Genomic DNA, 15,175 nt, shown 5'->3' with positions numbered 1-15,175 from the left:
AGGGGATTGTAACCATAGCAATGATACGATGTACAATAGAATGAATGTAAAACTAATGTTCTCCCATGTAAACTATCACATAATTCACAATAAAACACTTAAAAAAAAAATTAGAAGGGTGAGTCAAAAATTACCTGCACTCCAGTTATATTAAAACTTCTATTGGCTAAACTGTCATAGTAATGCTTTCTGTTTAAGGTCACTTGTATGCAGATAAGAATGTGGACATGTGCAAACAAAATTTGGACTGATATTCAAAGGAAGGTAAAAGTTTTTTTTTTTAATGTCTTTACTGTTGACGAGGTACGGATTCATCACTATGAGCCTGAAAGTAAACGGAAGAGTATGGAATGGAAACATCCTCAATCGCCAACCAAGAAAAAGTTCAAAAGCCAACCATCAGCTGGAATACTGATGCTTACTGGGATTCTCAAGGGCCAGTAATTGAACACTATGAGAAAAATGGCTCAACAATCAACAACACTTGACTGTTGAGATGCTCACTGAAGAGCTGATCCCTAAACCTCAGATTAAATGCAAAAGACTGCTATCTAAATGCTTTGTGATCTTCAATGACAATGTATGTCCACAAATCCAGCCCATACAGTTGAATACTCTACAAAAAACTCCTTTAAGGTGTTAAGGCATCCTCACTACAGTCCTGCTCTTGCTCCATTGAACTTTCACCTGTATGGTTCCCTGAAAGCAGCCCTTCAGCAACAGAGTCACCTCTGAGGAAGTGAGACAGTGGTGCATTTGTGGCTCACAGCTCAGACTCATACATTTTTTAAATAAGGGAATATGAAAGCTTGTTGACAGATGAAGTATATTAAAAAAGGAGGGTGATTGTGTCAAAAATGATGTTGTTGTGTTTTCTGAAAGTTGATTAAAATAAATTCTACAGAGTGTGGATAACTTTTCATACTTACTGATAAAAATCAAAGAGCCCCTGCCTTCAGTATGGGTTGCACCTCAATATAAAGAAAACAAAAATGCTCACCATTGGACCAATAAAAACCCATCAAGATAAATGGAGAAAAGGTTGAAGTTGTCCAAGAATTCACTTCACTTAGATTCACTATTAACACTTGTGGAAGCAGCCATCAAGAAATCAAATGACATACTGCATTAGGCAAATTTGTTGCACAAGACCCCTTTTAAAGTGTTTAAGAGTAAAATGTCAGTTTGAAGACTTAGGTGTGCTTGACCCAAGCCATGGTATTTTTAATAGATTCATGTGCATGTGAAAGTTGGACAGTTTATAAAGAAGACCATAGAAGAATTGATGCATTTGAGTTATGGTATTAGGGAAGAATATAAAAAGTATCATGGACTGCTAGAAAAACAAACAAATCTGTGTCGGAAGAAGCAAAGTCAGAATGCTCCTTAGAAGCCAGGATGTCGAGACTTCATCTTACATACTTCATACATATTATAAGGAGGGATAAGTCCCTGAAGAAGGACATGTAGGTGTCCTAGGTTAGGTGGAGGGGCTGTGATAAAGACGAAGACCCCCAATACAATGGACTCAGCTTAACAGTGACTGTGAGGGTGGCGCAGGATCAGGCAGTGTTTCCCTCTGCTGTCCATACAGTCAATATGAATCGGAACCAACCTGACAGCACCTAACAACAACTAGATCAAAAGGACAACATTTTCCAGAAACAGATGATGAGAAGATGTGAGGGAAGGGATTCCAGGAAGGAAACAGGGAGAGTTCTGACACACTGGCTAATGTAACCCATATCACAGAAGTTTCTGTAAGAACTATTGATTGGGAAAACTAATTTGTGGTGAAAACTTTCACCTAAGGAACAATAAATTTTGTTTGTTTTTTAAAATTAAGCTATTTGTTTAAAGATGTTTCTGTATGGTTTCTCACCATCCTAAAGAGAACTGTGGAATTTCCAGGTGGCACAATCAGTTAAGCACTTAAGTATTTATATGAAGGTTGTCAGTTTGAATCCACACAGAGACATCCTGGCAGAAAGGCATGGTGATCTATTTCTGAATACTCAGTCCCTGAAATGCCCATACAGCACAGTTCTGCTCTGTGACACATGGACTTGCTATACATCAGAATCCACTCAACAGCAACTTGTTCCGTTTTCTATTTAAAGAGTCCTTTAAATAGAATGGAGTCCTGGTGTGGTGCTGTGGGTTAATGCGCCAGACTGCAAAGCCATTTGAACTGCAAGGTCGGTGGTTCAAGCTCACCAACTGCTCCTAGGAAACCCTATACAGAGTTGCTATGGGTCAGAACCGACTCAATGGCACTTAAGAACAACAACCTGGATGTTTGAGACAAGCTTGTGTGGTGCTGTGGGCTAATGTGTCAGACTGCAAAGTCGTTTGAACTGCAAAGTCATTGGTTCAAGCTCACCAGCTGCTCCTTGGAAACCCTATACAGGATCGCTATGGGTTGGAATCAACTCAACGGCACTTAACAACAACAAGAACCTGGGTTCCTGGTGTAGCACTGTAGGATCAGCATTGGACTTTGAAATACAAGGTCAGCAGTTTAAACCCACCAGCTGCTCCTTGGAAACCCTATATACAGACTCGATGGCACTTAACAACAACACCCAGATGTTCAAGGAGCACTGGCCGTGCAGTGGGTTAGGTGTTGGACTGCTAACCGCAAAATCAGCAATTCAAACTCACCAGACACTCTGTAGGAGAAAGATGGAGCTTTCAGCTCTTAGAAATATTTACAATCTCTGAAACCCTATACAAGGTTGCTGAGTTGGAACCGACTTGAAAGTACACCACCACCATGTGGATGTTCAAGGATCCTGGTTGCACCATGGTTAAGTGCAAGGCTGCTAAACAAAAGGCTCAAATCCACCAAACACTACATGGGAGAAAAGACCTACTGATCACCTCTTGTGAAGATTAGGAGGGAGCTTCAGAAAGTGCATGGAAAAATATAATTGAAGGATAATGGAATTTTTCCACCAATTTTTTAAAGCCCCCACGTACATCCTAAGAAATCAAACAGGCAGTTCTACTCTGTCTCAAGAGTCATTTAATAGACTTAGACTTAGACTGGACTCAATGTCAATGGGTTTGGCAATTTTTGTAGTTACTCTTTACCAGGACATTCAACACACTCTGATGACGTCATTCAACAATTTTTATATATTTTACATTTCTATTTCACTCTTGTAAATACGAAATAGACATTAACCACTCACAGATTTATTCTAAATTGATAAATGCATATAATCTTGTTTTAACTCTACATTGTACCCTAACTAAACAATAAACTTCTACGTAACAATGTATAATTTGTTTCTGTTTTGTTTTTTTAAGTGGTGGGTCAGTGAAAAGAAAAAGAGGAAGACCCCCAAAGAGATAGACTGACACAGTAGGCTGAAATGTGACAACAGTTAAGGATGACACAGACTAGGCAGTGTTTTGTTCTGTTGGACTTCAGACATGTTGCTCTAAAGAGGAACAACAACAGAGCCCTGGTGGTGCAGTGGATTAAACAGAAAGGGTGACAGTTCAAACCCATCAGCTGATTCTAACAATATATAATTTGTTTTTATTATTGCTTGCTGTTGTTAAGTACCATAGGGTCAGTTTTGATTCACGGCGACTCTGTACAGGGTTTCTGAGGAGTGGCTGGTGAGTTTGAATGGCGACCTTGCAGTTCAAACCGATGCTGTGGTCGAGTTTTTATCCTACAGCACCACACCAGGACTCCAACACAGGTGACATCTTCCCCTGCTCCAAGGAAGTCAAAATTCACTTCTCACAAGATTCTTCTTCTTTTTTAATTTTTAACACTGTATTGTGAATTATGTGATAGTTTACATGGGAGAACATTAGCTTTACATTCATCGTATCATATATCGCTTCATTGCCATGGTTACAATCCCCTCCATGCATCATCAACCAATCAAAGGGTATACCCTCCCTCTCTGGGTCTAAAGTGTCCAGCCGCTCCATCTCTCCATGACATCGTCTCTGCCTCCATCCATCTCTGGCATCACTGTTTCTCCGGGTAGAAACTCTGCTCTTCTCCCTTGATGGTCCCAGGGACCTCTGCTTCTGGATTGCAAAGTCAATCACATCCCTCCTTTTGCTACAAAACATCTACCTTTGCATTTCCAACCCTCACATTCAGTCCTGATAACAGCTATTCACTATTTTACCACAAGAGACCTATCCCCATCTCCTTTCATCAGCTCCACCCAAAAGATTGGATACTACACAGTAGAGATTCTACCTCCTCTGCACCCTCTAGTTCCAGGCTCCCTCTTGAAAGCTTATAAGCCACTCACTTCTTGCCTTTGTAGCCCCCCCATTTGGGATAGGCCAATGTACAAGTTGCCCATCCCTGTCTATTTTGTGTACGGAGGGGGTGGGAACAAATGTAAAGATTTGTTCTCTCTTTTGAGCTACTGCATCCATAGGTATAGGTCAAGTTCATCACATTGTATCAGATTACTCTTTATTTCCTCTTCTTTCTTCTTCTAGTTGAGCTCTGATTATCCAGTCATTGAATCCAGGTCAAGTGGGGATTATCTGTAAGTCTGGGTGTTCTTGATTCTTTTGTTTTTAACTTTTTATTATGAATTGATTAAAAGTTTTACAGAGCAGATCATCAGTTTACTTTTAACAAACCATACACAATTCATTTCATCTCACTGATTGCAATCCCCTAAATGTAACATCACTTGTTAAGTGTATCCCACTTATTCACTATGTTTTTTGTTTCCATTCCTCCTTCTTTCCCAACCCTTCTGAACTTCATCCTTGGGTAAATGCTGCCCTTTTGATTTCAAATGGTTGACCACAACGGTGTGTATATATCTCATTAGTGTTATTGTTCCCTCTACAAACCTATCTGTTGCTTGGCTAAAAGCTGAGCCACAGGGTTGAGTTCAATTCCAGTCCTGAAGGGTGACCATAGTCTCAGTAGCACGGTCTTTTTCATGATTTTGAGTTTTGTTCCACATTTTCTCCCACTCTATCTAAGACAGCCTAATGAAATCCCAACTCATGAATCTTCAAGGAGCAGAGCCACATCTTTTCTCTGGAGGAGTGGCTGGTGGGTTAGAACCACAACCTTGTAGTTAGCAGCCCAAGGTCTAATCCACAGTATCACCAGGGCAGCCTAAGAAGGCCAAATTTCAAGTGATGGAATGGCAGCTTCATAAAAACAAAAACCCTCTGGTAATGCTAAAGAAAATTTCACATGGAACTTGTCACAGAAGACCATGGGTAAAATTAACCCAAGCTCTGGTAGCATAGTGGTTATGAATTGAGATGCAAACCTCAGAGTCAGCAGTTCAAAACTACCAGCTGTTCTGTGGGAGAAAGATGAGGCTTTCTGCTCCCATAAAGATTTACAGCCTCGGAAACCCTGTACAGGGTCGCTATGAGACCGAACCGACTCCACGGCACATAACAACAAGAACAACAACAATTACTGTACACAAATATCTTCTACAAAATCCTTATAGAGTTTGGTATAAGAAAAGAAATAAGTAATATAAATTTAGGATAGTGACAAAAATATAAAGTACGAAAAAAATCCACCTTATTTAAAGTTTAACTAATAAAAAGAATAGTCATGAAAGCAGTTTCTTTCTAAATGCTTATCTACAAATAAAACTCAACAAAAAACAAACTCATATCAAAGACTTGTTCTGAATTTACTGATATTCCTAGCAATGCCTTCCACAGCCTCTAACCTGTATTATCACCGCTTTTTGAGTTTCAATTTTCTCATCTGTAAAGGATTTCTAAGCCTTTTCTAATTCTATCATTATGTGTTCAGAATAAAGGTTCTTTGTTGCTGTGTGCTGTTGAGTCCATTCTGACTCAAAATGACCATGTATAAAGTATAAAGATTCCTTGGACAGTACAAAAACCCAAGAGTCAGATAGGTGAAAAGTAGGCAGATATAGTTTATGAGAAAGCGGAAGAGAACACTGAGTAATTTAGATCATGGCATATTCTCAGCAAGATGACTCAACTGCCAATAACACATACATGTTAGTATTATATTGTGTAATTAATACCCACAAAACATAATTAGACCAGAAATAAATTTCAGCCATATCACTGAGATCTCCACATACATTTCTTTGAAAGCAAACCAAGTAATAAAAAAAACCCCTAAAACTGGAAACTAGGGTTATTTTCTTCTCTCTGTTATGAATTGTTTGCATTGTTGGTATTAAAGAGTCTGACCTTTCTGAGCCTTGTATTCTTATCTACTTAAGGCTATTGAAACAGAAGACTTCCAAAGTCTCTTCTACTTTTACCAGCTTCTCAGAAGAAAGCAGCAGGGTATCTATCAATTAATTTAGTGAAGCATCAAAAGAGCTGCCTAGGCCAGGCTCAAAACACCCTGAGCAAAATCAACGTGCAATACCTTCACTCACATATCAGAAATGGGCACTAGAATAATTTTTGTTATTATACCTTCAGATTTGATAATTAAAAAAAAAAAAAAGTCATACAATAAAATTATTTCCTACAACTTCAAAACACTTAAATTCTCCTATATAGCCATATGGTATAAATGGTAAGGCCAGAAAAAAACCCAAGTGGTTTCAGTAATCACATTGTTTGCAGCAGTGTGAGTATTGTTATACTAAGCTGTTGTGTGTGTATTATGGGATTTAAGTACTTCAGTGATTATGGTAGTATGTTAAGCAACCAGGTCATGAAAGCTAGCTTCACTTTTCACTTGTTCCATTTTACTTTCGATTTTCTAGAGATTGTTATTTTTTAAATTTAATTTCGCTTTAAAATAAAACGTCATACACATTCACACAGTTACAAAGTCAAATCAATAAAAAAAAACTAATTTGTTCAAAATAATCTTGTTTATATCCCCATCTCTCTAAGCACTTTCAAAGACACAGTCTTAGACATGGTACAGGTGAAAAGCATGACCTCTGGCTTTAAATCTTGAATGAGTGACTTTGGAGATAGTGACTTAATCTCACTAAATGTATTTCCCCATCTCTAAAATGATGCTAATAATAGATTCTACTTCATAGGAGTGTTTTGAGGCTTACATAAGATCATCTGTGCACGGTACTCAGCTTGGTGAGAACTCAATAAATATTCACCGCTATTATTAGAACCTCATTTGAGGCTCATGACAATCCTGCTCTCCAGACAGATTAGGAAATGAACTGGAAGGTGCCACATCACTGGCCTGAGGTCAGTAAGCTCTATGACCAAGACAACTCATCTTTCAGTCTCAGCACCACATCCTGGTACTTTGTCCTGAGATTGATTATAGCCTATACCACATGCCCTGCTCATCACTCATTCCCTACAGACAGCACAGTGAAAAAAGCCCTTTCTTCCTGCCCAGGGTGACTGCTCGAGACTTACTGTGTTCAATGCATTGAGAGTTGTGTCATCCCGAGACGCTGCAACACAGCCATCTTCTGTAGAGCCCCCATCGCACATCCCTGCAAATGCTGCCATGCTTCTGCAGAAAACGAAGGAAATACATCAGTACCTACGTTTTCATGCTTAACTTTCAGAGTACATTTTCAGCGCAGTTCAAATTCCATGACTGCAAACATATGTGGTACTCAGAGTTCTTGATTCTGTCCCAGCTTTTGCAAAAAAAAAGCTCCTCAAGACAAGCTTTCAATCAGAGGAAGAAATGTCATTTTCAGTAAGATCAGTCACGTACATCTGTGCTATTTCTCCCCATGCTTCATTAGCACTGAAATTTTAGTTTTGATCATGTGAATAATCTACATCTATCTGTAACAGTTGGCTAACCTGCAATCTTTTGCAAGGAAAGTCCAATAAACATATGAAATTAAATTATCTGAAACTTAATTCTTCTGATATTGTACAATAACTAGCTTTAAAGTGAGGTTCATAACATCCCTTGAACATTCTCACCCCTACTGTTTGCCCCCAGGCGTGCACTATGGACCACAGCATGGCCAGAGTCTCAAGGTAGACATGGGGAGTTCTGTTTCAATGATTTCTCCTGGTGAACATGGTTGATGCTGTAGTAGGTTTGTTCCAGAAATCACTTCAGACAAAGGAAGATCCTCTGCTGCTCTGTGAAGTGTCAGGAATAGACTTCTCTTTTATAGTTTAGGCATGTGAAGGTGAGCTACGAAGTTCTAAGGTATAATCATAGATACATATTCTAAGGTGGGTAAACCACAAAAATGCCAAGTTAAGATAACTACTACTGAATATTGTCTCAAAATAGAGAGAACATAAAATTGGAAATGGAATTCAAAGGTAGAGGTACAGTGACCCAATTGCTCAACTAGCTGGGAGATGGTGAGAATGCATCCATGGCTTTTAAATGTTTTCCCTCTGTTGAAGTGCTCCAAAATCTGGTGTAGACTAAATACCAATGAGAATAAATCCAGGTAAAAAGTGACTTAACCATGGTGGACTAATTTTTCTCTGCTAAAAGAGGCAGGCCTCTGATTACAGAGGGTATAACAAAATTTCATGTCTGAGAATGCCCAACATGAAGACACAATTTCCAGGGAAAGGAGAAAGTTAACTGCTGAATAATCAGTTCCAGTGGCCCAATTCAGAAGTGAGATGGGGCAGAGTGCCATTACCTTGCTGCCCTCAAGTACATAAGGAGGTCACAGTCATTCACTCCAGGCATCCAAACCAGTTCCTCATGTTGGGTCACTGAGTCACCATCTGGAGAAGGAAATGGTTGCAAATCTGGAAGTTTGGCCTGTGAGACAGGAATGAAGAAGTCACAATTAAGGCACATAAAAGGGCTGTCCCAGACACAACAATTTCCTGAGCCCCTTTCTTTCTTCCTTTCTTTTTAAAACTTTTTTAAAAGTTTTCTAATTGTGAATTGAGTGACAGTTTGCATGGAAGAACACTGGTTTTATACTCATCCTATGGCATTTCATTGCAATTATTATAATCTACTCCATATATCATCATTCAACAGTATTTGCTTCTATTCCCTCTGTGTTTCTTTTTTGGACACACACCAAAACACTCAGGAATATATATAATCATTTAAACAACCAAAGGGCGCATTCTGCAAGCCTGCATCCTGGCAACCAGCACACAGTCTTTTTCTTTCCAAGTCTAGAGTCCTCAGCAGCTCTATCTCTCCAGGTCCACATCTCTGCCTCCATCTCTGGATAGGGTCCCACATTCTGCTTGTGCTCTTCTCCCTTGATGGTCCTAGGGTCCTCTCTTCCTAGAATGGTCCCACATTCTGCTTGTGCTCTTCTCCCTTGATGGTCCTAAGGTCCTCTGTTCCTGGAATGGTCCCACATTCCACTTGTGCTCTTCTCTCTTGATGGTCCTAGGGTCCTCTGTTCCTGGAATGTAAGATTAACTACTCCCCCTTTTATGTTACAAAATCACCACTTTTACAGTTGTGACCATTGCAATTCATCATGATAACAATTACTCACTATTGAATCATAAGAACCTTATCCCCATCATCTTTCACCAGACCCGTCTCTAGACAAGATGAAAATTATTCAGTCGGGATTCTACCTTTTCCCACACACTATGAAACTAAACTCCCATTTGAAAACTTGTAAGCCAGTCACTTCATGCCTTTATTCATTCAACAAATCATATATCTTGTTTCATTACAATGATTATAATAATCTCCTCCATGTACCATCAGTTAACAGCGTTTCTCTCTATTCACTTTAGCTTTTTTTAAAACAAACAAACAAGCAAAAAACATCATTCAGGCATATATAATAATTTACACCTCTACAGGGCACATTCTGCAAATTTGCCTCCTGGTCACCAGTTCTTAGTCCCTCTCTCTTCCCGTGAATCTAGAGTCCTCTGCTGCTCCCCCTCTCGATGAACCCATCTCTGCCTCCATCTCTGGCATCACTGCTTCTCTGGATAAGGTCCCGAATTCTGCTTGTGTTCTTCTTCCTTGATGGTCCTAGGGTTCTCTGTTTCTGGACTGTAAGATTAACCACTCCCCTGTTTTTGTTACAAAACTTCTACCTTTAGAATTGTGACAGTCGCAATTAATCATGATAACAATTACTCACTATTGAATCATATGAATCTTATGCCCGTCTCTTTTCACCAGACCCATCCAGACAAGATGAAACTATTCAGTGGGGACTCTTTCTCCCCACAACACACACACTCTTTTTTTTTTTTTTCACACACACTCTTAAACTAAACTCCCTCTTGAAACCTTGTAAGCCAGTCACTTTGTGCCTTTATCGCCACCTCATTTTAGGTAGCCAATGTCTAAATTGCCTGTCCCTATCTACCCTGTGTACAGATGGGATAGCATTGATACTTGATGTGAAAACTCCTTCCCTCTCTGTTGGTATTTAGAGTTACTACCTCCATGAGTATAGGTCAGGTTGATCAAATTGTAGCAATTTACACTTGTTATCTTTATCACATTTTTTTTTTTTTTTTTAATCTTCCTCTTGTTGAGTTCTGATTATCAAGCAAACAAAGCAAGATCAAATGGGTACTATCTATTAAGTTTGGGTGTTCATATAAGCCGGACGTTTCACTCTTAGCTCCAGTTCTCTGTGGCTATGACCATGTCCATGGGATCAGGAGTCCCTAGGTCACACCATACTTCGGACCAACCAGCTCCTCCTCTTCTCTCTCTCATCTCCAGGATGATGGAAATTTATGGAACATGGTCAAACAGCCTATATCTTCATTGCTTCCTTGCCCCCACACTTCCACTCACGAATAGACCAACGTGGTTGCCAGCAAGCTTACATGTCTGCTCATGTGTCCCTTGAGTTTTAGTCTTGGAGGTTTGTCCTAAAGGGACTTGATTGTTTGCCTTGATGGCTTGTCGGTGAACAACTTGCTTATTCTTGTAGTAGCCAATCAGACTCCTTAGCTGCTTTCTTTATACAGCAGAAAAATGTAACAGAAGTCATTGTCCACTGTACAGGACCCCATTCAGGATCATTTCACCAGAAAAGACTGCACTACTCAATCTCTCAATCTCTACTTAATGAGCATCAAAGAGTGCCAGAGTGAAATACAGCCAGTATGATCCAAAGGACTGAAAGAGAAATAGAAGTGTGTGGGTAAAATAATTGTTTTTTCTAAGGGGAAAAAAATCTGAAGAAATAGAAGAAAAATAAAGGCACTTCCAATATAACAAACATACAAAAAAAAAAACAACCCCAAAGCAAAACACGAAAATAATGAAGCTTCAACTAAGAATATATACTGAAAACTTAAATCAACTTCTTTACTACATGAATGTTACTTCCAATGGAGTCAATTAACAAAACTGATTGTGGTCAGGATCAAAAAAGACACTTTGGGATAATCATCATCATTAAGGTACTGAAATTAAAATTAGAAACATGGCTGAATTAACTTATGGTGACAGAAATCAAACCAGCAGTTGCTTTGGTGAAAAGGCAAGAAAGAACTTTCTGAAATGGCTAAAATGTTCTATATCTTGCTATCCACATGTCACAGCTAACTAAACATGAAATATGAACATTTCTTTATAAAGTATGAGTATAGCTCAATTTAAAGTATAAAAAATTTTTGAAAAGTTTTCTACAACCAAGATTCTAAGTCAAAAGATTTTAATTCTTCTGGCATTTTCTTCTCCTCATTTGGCTGGGACAGAGCGAGGGTAGGCAGTCATATGACTAACGGACTCTTTAGTTGTTACTGTTGCTATTGTTAAGAGCTGCTGAGTCGATTCCGACTCAGAATGTCTTCACATAGGGTTTTCAAGGAGCGATTTGAACCACTGACCCTGAGGTTAGCAGGCCAATGATCATCCTATAGTGACATACCCAGGACTCAGCAATCAGAAATCTATGAAAAGTCCAGCATTCACAAGACACAGAAGTTCAGTTATCTTATTTTGTCAAATGATGAATATGGCCATATTAGCCTAATATTTTAAACTAACAATCAGAGGTTAAAAACTTCAGTGTTCATAAAACACAGGCAAAAAATTTAAGTAAACAAAGCAGGCAGACTGTAAGGTAGCATTGTCCAGCAGATAAAATTAATTCTAAGACTAAATTTTAGTATAATACATTCAACATACTATTAGTTCAACATGTAAATTAAAATTTAAATTATTAATAAAGCATTTTGCACTTTATTTTTTAAAACTTTCCGAAATCTGTGTGCTTGCTTAGATTACATCTCAGTTTGGCCACGCCACATTCCAAGTGCTAACCATAATGGCAGTGGCTACCATAATGGCCAGGACAGATTTTAGTTAATGAAGGGAACCATGATGAAATAGAGAAAGAGCTTTCCAAGTCAACGAAGTATGCTGTCACACAGGAATTGGGCCTATTTGTACATCTTCTGATTTTTTATTTACTTCCAAATCCAGAAATCATGTTTTTATGTGAAAGCTCATGGTTTTAAGTATAGACTATTCAAGTTCAAAAAACACTGTGTGGCAAAACATCATCAGTAGGCCGTGTGGTCGTCAGGCTATCATCTGCAACTCTGGTTCACAAGCATCTGTGCTGTCCCACAATGGCTATCAAACCCCAGCCTTCTCCATACAAGAATGCTCTTTTTTTATTTATGATAAACTTTAATAATGTTTAATTGGATACCTCAATTAGCTCTGCTTGACATAGCATGAGCTTACTGGGAAAAAACAAAACAAAATAGGTATTAGTAGAAACAGGTGGTTGATATTGGTACTGAGTTCTGCTTCCTCAGTACCATGAACAGTACCTGGTATACTAGCTCTCCAAAGATAATTTGTGATGAATTAAAAAGTAATATGGAGGAGTAATAGGGAAGGAGGCACCCGGTGATACTTTAGGATGAGCAGGGAACTACTAACTGTAAAGTCCAAATGCACCAGCTGCTCCACAGGGGAAAGATGCGGTGGTCTGCAACTGTACAGATTTACACACTCTGAAACCCCATATAGGGTAACTGTGAGTCGGAATCCACTCCATAGCAGTAAACTGAATTGGAGGGGGAAGGGGTGTAGAACCATCTCCTAAGAAAAAATTGTATACATATATAAATAAACCATTTACCTAGCATTCATCTGTTAGTTTGTTGTACTGTGGTGCCTTGCATGTTGCTGTGATGCTGGAAGCTATGATGCCAGTATTTTAAATACTAGCAGGTTCACCCACGGTGGACAGGTTACAGTGAAGTTTCCAGACTAAGATAGATTAGTAAGAAGGAGAGACAGACTACTGCCAAATGGTTAGCCACTGAAAAACTTTTGAAAAACAGCAGAACAATGTCAGATATAGGGCTAGAAGATGAACTCCACAGGTTGGAAGGCACTCAAAATATGAATGGGCTGTTGAATAAACTCTGGAATGCTAACTGTAAGGTCAGTGGTGTAAATCCATCAGCCACTCCTTGGAAACCCTAAACGGGATCTCTCCGAGTTGGAACTGAGAGAGGATATTTAACAACAACAACAACAATGAGCAAAATATTTAGTGATGCAAAAAGCATTAATGAAGATGGAAGGAATACAAAAAGCTACTGTACCAAAAAGAAATGGTCAATGTTCATTCATTTCAAGAGGTAGCATATAATCAAGAACCAATGGTTCTGAAAGAAGGAAGCCAAGCTGCATTGGTGGGGGTGGGGTGAAGCTCCAGGAATTGAAAGAATACAATTTGAAATGTTTCAACAAACTCTAAGCACTCACTCATCTATGCCAAGAAATCTGGAAGACAGCTACATGGTCAACCAAATGGAAGAGATCCGTCTTTGTGCCTATTCCAAAGAGATATGACCCAAAAGAATGCAGAAATCATCAAATAAAATCATTAATATCACATGCAAGTAAAATTTTGCTAAAGATAATTTAAAAATAGTTCAAACAGTCCATCCACATGGAACTTCCTGAAATTCAAGCTAGAAGAAGACGTGGAATGAGGGATATCATTACTGATGTCAGATGGATCTTAACTCAATGGAGAAATACCAGAAAGATGCTTACTTGTGCTTTAATGAATATGCAAAGGATTTTTTGACTGTATGATTATGATAAACTATGGATAACATTGTGAAAAATGGGTAACCCAGAACGCTTCATTGTTCTTTCTCATGAGAAACTTATACATAATTGTTCAAACAGAACAAGGCGATACTGAATCGTTTAACATTAGGAAAGGAAGGTGCCATGGTTATATCCTTTCACCATACTCATTCCATCTGTATACTAAGCAAATAATCTTGAGACATTGGATTATATGAAGAAGAACATGGCATCAGGATTACTGGAAGATTCATTATCAACCTGTGATATGCAACCTTGCTGGCTGGCAGCCAAGAGGACTTAAAATAAATACTTATTAAGATCAAAGACTATATGTAGTCTTCAGTAGGGATTGCATTCAATGAAAGAAAAACCACAAAAATTCTCACCACTGAACAAACAAATAGTATCATGATAAATGGAGAAAAGACTGAAACTGTCAAAGACTTCATTTTGCTTGGATCCACAATCAACACTCATGGAAGCAGGAGTCAACAAACAACCTACTGCATCAGGCAAATCTATTGCAAAAGATCTCTTTCAAGTGTTAAAGAAGAAAGATGGCAGTTTGAAAAACAAAAGGTGTGGCTGACACATGCCATGGGATTTTCAATCATCTCACATGAATGTGCAAGTTGAACAATGAATATGGCAGACCACAGAGGAATAGATATGTTTGAATTGTGGTGCTGTCAGAAGAACAAAAACTCTGTCTCGGAATAAGTACAACTAGAAATGTTCCTTAGAAACCAGATGGCATACTTTGGATATGTCATCAGTAGGGACTAATTCCTGGAGATGGATGTCTTTCTTGGTAAAGTGGAGGGTCAGTGAAATAGAAAACCACCAACAAGATGGATTCACACAGTGGCAGCACCAATGGGCTCAAACCTAACAGAAATTGTGAGGATGGATCTGGAGCAGGCAGTGTTTCATTCTGTTATATACAAGATCTCTATGAATGAAAACAGACTCAAGGATGCCTAACAACAACCACCACTGACAGCTTACAATAAAAAAAATGCAAGTGTTATATTATAAAATAGACATTGGAGGAGGAGAGAAAGGAATAGCGAAAAGCATCGCAATAGAAAGCTTGTAAGTCCATCTTCTGCCTATAACTGATTGGAATAACTAAAATGGGGCTACAACATGCCCAGTGAAGGAGGCTTCCTGTGGAGCCTCTGCATTACATAA

The 15,175-nt window shown here is 38.8% G+C and overlaps 1 protein-coding gene across 1 annotated transcript in view; it reads right to left on the bottom strand.

The window, feature by feature from the left end:
* Positions 1-15,175, bottom strand: part of RERE (arginine-glutamic acid dipeptide (RE) repeats) — a 687,265-nt gene that overhangs the window by 186,786 nt on the left and 485,304 nt on the right. Inside the window, exons 9-10 of the mRNA XM_006873098.1 lie at positions 8,589-8,713; positions 7,372-7,471 (exon numbers count right to left, since the gene is read on the bottom strand). Of these exons, the coding sequence (XP_006873160.1) occupies positions 7,372-7,471; positions 8,589-8,713 (225 nt within the window). The remainder of the gene's footprint in view (positions 1-7,371; positions 7,472-8,588; positions 8,714-15,175) is intronic.

Source organism: Chrysochloris asiatica, unplaced genomic scaffold, assembly GCF_000296735.1.
Source record: "Chrysochloris asiatica unplaced genomic scaffold, ChrAsi1.0 scaffold00223, whole genome shotgun sequence".
Classification (NCBI taxonomy): domain Eukaryota; kingdom Metazoa; phylum Chordata; class Mammalia; order Afrosoricida; family Chrysochloridae; genus Chrysochloris; species Chrysochloris asiatica.
The sequence above is the reverse complement of the archived record's forward strand: the minus strand, read 5'-3'. Positions and strand labels throughout refer to the sequence as shown.